Raw genomic sequence first — 7,703 nt, 5'->3', positions numbered from 1 at the left:
AAAAAACATTATCTAAATATGTTTCTTTTTTTCTTTTTCTTTTTCTTTTTTTCTTTTTAATAAACATTAAAATCCACTATGTTCAATTATTATTTTGCCTATAAAATTAAGCATAACGATTTTTTAAAATTTTCTATTTTGAAATTTAATCACTTTTTATTTCCTCCCAATTTTTCAATTATAATTTTTACATTTATTAAAGAATCACATGAATTTCTACTCAAATTCTAAAAATATTTTTTTTAAAGTTTTCAAATTTGACTTGACTTTTAAAAATATTAGTGAAAGTATATTACAAAACATAAAAATTTGTGGGTGAAAATAGTGTATATATACTTAATTTTCAAAATTAAAATGATTTTCAAACAGATCTTAATTTTAAATTTTTGGTTTTTGAAAATTAAAACTTATAAACACTATTTTCACATATAAGTTTTTATATTTTTTTCTATTCAATGTTTTGAAAAACCAAGACAAGTTTTGAAAACTAAAAAAAAAGTAGTCTTACAATTATTTTTTTTTAGAATTTGACTAAAATTCAAAAAAGAAATTAGCCGATGTGAAACTATATTAAAAAAATTAAGAGAAAGTGAACATAGATTTCAAAAATAGAAAATGAGGCTTAAATAGTAGATTTCATGATATTCTTTATTATTATAATTTGATTAATTACTCAACATAATATAAGTTGAAAGCGTTATTTGGTGATGGGTAAAGAGAGTAACTTTGGCATGGTGTATATTATTATAATAAAACACATTAGAATATGATCATTAAAAACGATCAATTTTTCATTCATGGATTTCGTCAAGGAATTTGACTCAGTGGGATCTCCAATCATTGTTCATATTTATTTAATTATTAATAGATATTTAATTTATGGGTGCTTGCGTGAGGAAGCACTTATAAAAATAAAAAATAAAAAATAAAAAAAAAAGAAAAGAAAAAGAAAAGAAAAGAAGAAGAATATTTATCTTTCTTTTTGGATTATAATTGGGAGACGACGAGACCAAAAGCAGAGGCATTTCTTTAATGAATCGTAGAACGACAACAAATGAGCGAACGTTTGGTGGCTTTGGATTTTGCAAAACGACAAGTAGTTTTAAAGCGATTGAGAGTGACATCAACCCTTCGAAGCCCATCAGCTAAGTTGGGCCCAATTTACAAAGTAGTTGGGCCAAACTCTGAATTCTTCTCTTCTCCGTTTCACTTTTTTTAGGATATTTGTAATAGATAGCAAAATAAGAAGAAAAATCTAAAAATATATTATCTCTTTAAAATATTTATAAATATAGAAGTATTGACTAGTCAACTTTTATTTTTTTAAAATTTTCAATTTTGGCCTATCTTGTCTTGTTATATATATATATTTTTTAATTTTTCTTTCCTTTCTCCAATTTTTGCTTCCTTCATTTATTTTTTTAATTTTCTTTTCTTTATTCGGTTCTTGCTTCTTCCCTATCTTTTTTATTTTATTTTTATTTTCTTTCATTTCTCCCATTTTTACTTCTTTTTTAAATTGTTTTCCTTTTTCTGATTTTTTCCTTTTTTTTCCTTTCATTTCCTTCTTCTTCCCATTCTTTTTTTTTCATTATTATCTTCTATTCTTTCTCCGATTTTTGCTATTTTCCTTTCTTTTTTCTTTTTTTTTTTTTATTTTCTTTCATTTATCTGATTTTTGCATCAGTGACCTGATACCAACAAGCCAATTCAAGTTTGAATATTATAACAAAACATTAGAAATAAATAGCAAACAAAAATAAATTTGAAAGAAACTATTTTTTTAGTCCTCAAATTTGTACCATTTTTAGAAACATTTCTTAAAAGTTTGAAATAAGAAACAAGAATAGTTATTAAACAAGTTTATTTCTCGAAAAATGAGAAATACGAACGATATCAAACAGGCCAATAGCTTTGTTTCCCTTTTTGTAGGATTTTAAAAGTATGATGTCTACCAGTAATAAACTTAGAAAAATAGCATAGATGACCTAAAATGAATGGCAAAAATTGAAATTTTTATGTAATTGTGTACCATAATATTTGTATATTGATAATATCAATTAGTAGTGATATTAGTGATAGAACTTAGATAAATATCCTTCATATTCATGTATTCGTGATATTGAATTTAGGCAGATATCAATAGTAAAAGTCTATTACTGATAATCATGATAGAAGTTTCTCAATAATAGCCACTGATAGTTTTGAGTGTTAACCTTTCAAAATTGATAGTCACTAATGAAAGTCTATCAGTGATAGTCACTAATATTTTCTATCAATGATAGCTTAATCTTTGATGATTTTTTTCATAGTTAGTAGCCATTTATAGAAATTTATCGATGATAGCAACTTAGTGAATTTAATTAATAAAGTTGAATCTCGAACTAAAATATAAATGGAATGCCTAGAAGTTATCACTAATAGCATGTTATCAGTGATAGAAACTCTCAACGATAGCATGTTATTTGATGGTAAGAAGTTGTCTCTGATAGCATGTTATCAATGATAGAAACTATCACTGATAACTACGATATAAGTGATATAAGTGATATCTATCGATGATATTAATGATGCAAAAGTCAATTCCATTTGATGAAAATCTATCTTTGATAACCACTAATAGAAGCTATCAATGATAGCCATAGTTATCGGTGATATTCGTATATCAGTGATATGACTTAGATATATATCAATTAAATGAATGATAATAATTATATTGGTGATATGACTTAGGTAAATATTAGAGATAGTCACTTATAGACCTCTCATTGATATACTTCTATCTTTTTAGCTTTAAATGTGAATCTTTGAAAGATGATAGCTTCCTTTCAAAAGTTGATAACTACTTATAAAAATCTATCATTGATATCCACTGATAGCCTTAGATCTTAATATTTCAAATTTAATTCTAATTGATCAAAATGTATCAATGATGACCACTGAAAATTTATAGCAAATTAAAAGGTGATATTTCAAGTGTTACTATTTCAAGGTTAATTAAGATTTCTCAAATTGAAAGCTATCACTAATAGATGATATCAGCGATAGCTGCCAACGATAGATGATATCAGTGATAACTTTCAATTTGAGAAAATAGGAAAATAAGCACGAAATGGTGGGCTGCGTGTGTGCTTTTTAGTCATTTACCTATATAGCTATTACTGATAGCTGCTATCAGTGATATCTGGTGCTAAATTTTGTGTTATATCCCTAATATGTTTATCTTTGTCCTCCTTTTATTATTTTGGGTCTGATTGTTATTTGTGCAACCGACCCTTTTTAAAGAGGGTAATTATGAATTTAAAATTGTATCACTTTTAAGGTTAATAATTAAGTATATAGCAACATTTTTTTAAAAAAATACAAATGTAGCAAAATTTATGACTCTACATAGGTAAAGCCCTGTCACAGTGATAGACTTTTATTAACGATATAGTCTATCACTGATAGATTTCGAGAGCTAAATCTAAATTTTGCTATATTTACAAATTCTTTTACATTGTGCTATATCAACTAATATTTTGAGCCGATTGCTATATTTGCAATTGGTTCTTTTAAAATTTTGTTTTTTTTCCATTAAGTTTGACAACTACGTGGTGCTGAGAGATTTGAACTTTTGATCTCTTGATCGAAGCATATTTCTTAAATAACCTATCGATCCTCAATTTTTGTTTTTGTTTTTTTTGTTTTGTTTTGTTTTTTTTTTTTTAATATGTGCATTTGTTTCCCAAACCCTAAAATTGGTATCTGAAACCTGAAGAGGTAGAGAGAGGACTGCTCTAGTTGACTAAAAATAACATTTCCCTCTTATATAAATGATGGAGAAACACGTGTATATAATTTGTATTGGATCTTGTTTGAAAAATATAACATACTCAGTAACTCGGGTATGAAATTTTCTGGTTAATATTATGAAAATTCCTTGATGGGTTTTACTTTTTATTATTTATTTTTCCATTTCCTTTAAATAATTTAAAGAATTATTATATAGTTTTGTAGGCATGTATCCAAAACTGGAAATTTAAAACAAAGACTTATACACACACACAAGAATTTGCATTCTATAATTTTCACGTTCATGTCTGAGCAAGTTTAGAATCTAATTAAACTTCACTTTTTAGATTACATCGTTCATATACAATTCAAATATTGTTTCTAGAAATAGATCTATCAAACAAAAAATACATGAATCTAAGACAATAAATTTAATCTGAACCAAACAAGAAAGTCCCAAAATATTTTGGATCATATCATTTATCAATGAGAATGATATAAATATAAAACGCTTAGCATTCTATGGTATAATTTCAATTCATGCTTTTCTGTACAGAGGAAGCGTTCTGCCCTATTAAGCTATGGCTCAGGACGAAACAAATGGGATCAAAACTAAAGAATTCATACAGTGGGAAGATTTATACCTTTGCCAGATTATCTACATTGTCTGGGTCTGAAGTTCTCATGATCAAGAAGCTTCATCAGAAGCTTTTCCAGCCTCTTTGAGCTGCTGGTTGGTTTAACAGCATGGGGACTGCCATACGCCACACAAGAACCCTTCTCCGAGGCCGAGTTCTTCACGCACCAGCCACCCGGTGTGAACTGTCCCTTTGACCTCTTTAAAAGTTCCTCGTCTATTCTGTTAAGTACTGAACTACTCTCAGCAAAACTTCGAGCAAAAGGGAGACCGCTTTGGACCATGTCAATGAAATGTTCAGATGTTAGATTAATCGGGTGTTGGTTTGGAGGATTGTCCCACTTCATATAATGCAAATCTTGGTTTACAGTAGTGTTTTGGTAGTCCTTGTGGTTGCAGATGATGGTGTGGAAGTAACCCTCTGGAGAAGATAAGAAATTGGTGTAGTACATGAGGAGAGTGCGAGGGAGATTGTCCCATCCCCATATGCAGAATTCCAAAAATGGTTTTGTGAGAACCACCCATGAAGATCCTGGCAATGGATTATGATATTATTTCCAAGAAATCCGAACTACTCGAGTGGATCAATTCAAACTTCTAATTCTATGTCACCCAACCAAAATCAGTATTCTGCTAATGTCTAGAATTTTTCATTTCATTGATTTGAGTCTAGCTCGATTTATATCTCATACGATGGAAGTATCAAGAATAACAAACCATACAAAGGGTGAAGAAAAATATTACGTAGAATTAATTATAGGAACTGCCTTACCAGTAAACAACTTGAATGATGATGGTATCGACCTTCTCTCTTTTGCCCAAAACACTCCAGATTTCTTTGTATGATACAAGGCAGGATCTATTATTATAGTCTTTGCTCCCAAGTCCCTGTATCATTTATAAAAAAATTTAGATAACAATGTTGACATCCAAAGGGATATTTGAGAATCATGATGCAACGAAGAGGATGGGGCTTACTCTTTCCAACCAAGATTACTTGAGTGCTCAACAAAGTTCAAATCCCTTGGCAAGAAGGAGAATACATGCAAAAGATCTGGAACGCAAACATATAGACAACTACACGAGTCAAAAGATAATAAAATTCACGAGCCACACATAACAGCACTACAAATTCATTTATTCTTCCAAAACGTCAACATGACAGAAAAATAAGAATTCATGAGTTCTTGCAACATGATTTTATTTACAAACTTCAACCAGAACAGAATAGTTCACTTGAACGTTCTTCTTGTTTGTTGGATGGTAAAGCAAATGGCAGCTTAAACAGGGAGCAAAATCATAACAAGTATTCTAAAAATCTGGAGATTGAACAATATATGAATTTTAAAAATTATAGCCTTAGATAATACACCGCCAAGTCAGCAACAGTTCAAACAGATGGGAGCTGATAGCAAATCTATGATGCCACAAGAAAACTTGTCTAATACAAGTGATGTGAGGTCCATTAATCTAAAACAACAATACCTAAGCTAGGTTATGAATTGAACACCAAGAACTCAGCCTCTCAACCCCAGGGCAAATTATACATTTACCAATTGATTGCTTATTGAACTTTCAGATTCACTCACAAAACAAATTGAATGGTGCTAGTAAAATGTTAATATCAACAAAATATACAGAAAGTTCATTTAATTCTATCCTTGATAGACACTCTAGCGAAATACTCATTCCAAATTTAGTATTAACTTATATACAGGGAACATGCCAAAAATAAAATCAATGTCGTTTTTAAAGTCGGTTAAAATTCCACTACACCAAAAACTAAGTCCAATCGTTTATGATAAATATACACTTAACAAACTCGATGAACTAAATTTCATGCCAGGAATTTCACTCTCAACCAATTTTAGTCCGAATCGACCTCAACTAACGAACAAATACCAGTTAGAGTATCGATTAAACATCCAATTTGAGGAAAGACTGTGGAAATGAGCTAAAGAAACTACCGTCTTGCGGGAGCAGAGGATAATCAGAGGCGCTGAGATTAATGAACCAATCCCAATCCTTAGCACGCTTCAGTAATATGGCAACCGCCTGAAGAGTAGAAGCAATCATAGTTGGACCTTTATCAGTGATCAAATTGGCCTTTCCCACAACCATCACATTCCTGAACTCTCTAAATACACTCTCCGATTTCACATATTTCGCAAGTTCGAGTCTCTCGGAGTCTGAAGCTTCAAGATCGAGATGTAGCAGATAATAGTTCCTCGGGTGATATGCCGCCTGAAGAAGCCGCCTCATCGATCCACCATCTCCCTTGGTTCCTGATATCAAATACGCAAATCTCGGCAATGGCGGAAGCCCTAGCCCTAGCATTTCATTCCCATTGGGTTCTAGTACGAATCTCGTTGCGCTATGAGAAAAATCAGCGTCGGAAGTAGATTTAGGATACTCGGAAGTGACAATTAGAAGGAATATCAGAAAGAGCAAACAAAATAACCCCAATGGCATCAGCCATTTCCGATCTGGATAGTAGGGAATGTGATTCTTCTTCATTTGAACCTCCCAACTTCAAATAGGAATGCAATTTATGAAGATGAACTGACGCAAATGGGTTGCTACTTGCTAGGAGCTAAAACCCAAAACCTCGATCTGAAGTTACCAACTCGGAAGAAGCTGAAACGAATTGTTGAACTTGAATCCTGATTATATGAAAATTGCCGTGGTTTTTTATGGATTTACGGGCGTGATCGAAGATTTTGATGCTTGAAAAAGAGCTGGGCAGGTGAAAGTGAGCTGTCGGTGCGCTGGTCAGTGGCAGAATTGGTTGGTAAGAAATGGGAAATATATATAATAAGATGAGGTGCTGTGAAATTGAGAGCAACGATGTCCAAAAAAATATAATATAATATTATATAAATATAATATAAATAAATAAATAATATATAAAATAAAATAATTAAAATTATGAAAATTTGAGAGAAATTTTGAAGTGTATTTTCTCACAAATGTGTGTTCTCTCAAGATCCACAAAATGTCATTATTATTTATAAGCAAAGTGGCAAGTAGGATGTGGTACACTTGGACACTATGCATAGGTGGTTGAATGATACATGGACAATATATATGGTAATGGAGAAATGACATTTTTGTATTGGACACTAAGCATGAGTATCTAACACCTATTTATAATATTTATAATATTTTCCCTTAGATGCCAATTATATATATATATATGCATTGTTAAAACCTTACTAGAAAAAAAAAATACTCATTGGGAAAAAAATTATAGTGAAGAAAAAATAGTACATATTTCATAAAATCTAATAAT

The 7,703-nt window shown here is 30.5% G+C and overlaps 1 protein-coding gene across 1 annotated transcript; it reads right to left on the bottom strand.

The window, feature by feature from the left end:
- Nucleotides 1-4,081: 4,081 nt before the first annotated feature.
- Nucleotides 4,082-7,211, bottom strand: LOC120089689 (beta-glucuronosyltransferase GlcAT14C). Its single transcript, XM_039047054.1, has 4 exons — nt 6,379-7,211; nt 5,390-5,465; nt 5,184-5,299; nt 4,082-4,943 (listed from the first exon to the last, which is right to left on the bottom strand). Exons 1-4 carry the CDS (start codon nt 6,926-6,928, stop codon nt 4,429-4,431), a joined length of 1,257 nt encoding a protein of 418 aa, XP_038902982.1. The 5' UTR covers nt 6,929-7,211; the 3' UTR covers nt 4,082-4,428.
- Between the last annotated feature and the right edge of the window lie 492 nt (nt 7,212-7,703).

The sequence above is a fragment of the Benincasa hispida genome, chromosome 11 (assembly GCF_009727055.1).
Source record: "Benincasa hispida cultivar B227 chromosome 11, ASM972705v1, whole genome shotgun sequence".
NCBI lineage: Eukaryota > Viridiplantae > Streptophyta > Magnoliopsida > Cucurbitales > Cucurbitaceae > Benincasa > Benincasa hispida.
The sequence above is the reverse complement of the archived record's forward strand: the minus strand, read 5'-3'. Positions and strand labels throughout refer to the sequence as shown.

Coding starts and splice junctions, on each gene's coding strand:
- LOC120089689 (XM_039047054.1), bottom strand. CDS start 6,928: ATGAAGAAGAATCACATTCCCTACTATCCAGATCGGAAATGGCTGATG. Junction 5,466..6,378: donor TCCTCTGCTCCCGCAAGACG/GTAGTTTCTTTA, acceptor TTTGCGTTCCAG/ATCTTTTGCATGTATTCTCC. Junction 4,944..5,183: donor ATCATTCAAGTTGTTTACTG/GTAAGGCAGTTC, acceptor ATCCATTGCCAG/GATCTTCATGGGTGGTTCTC.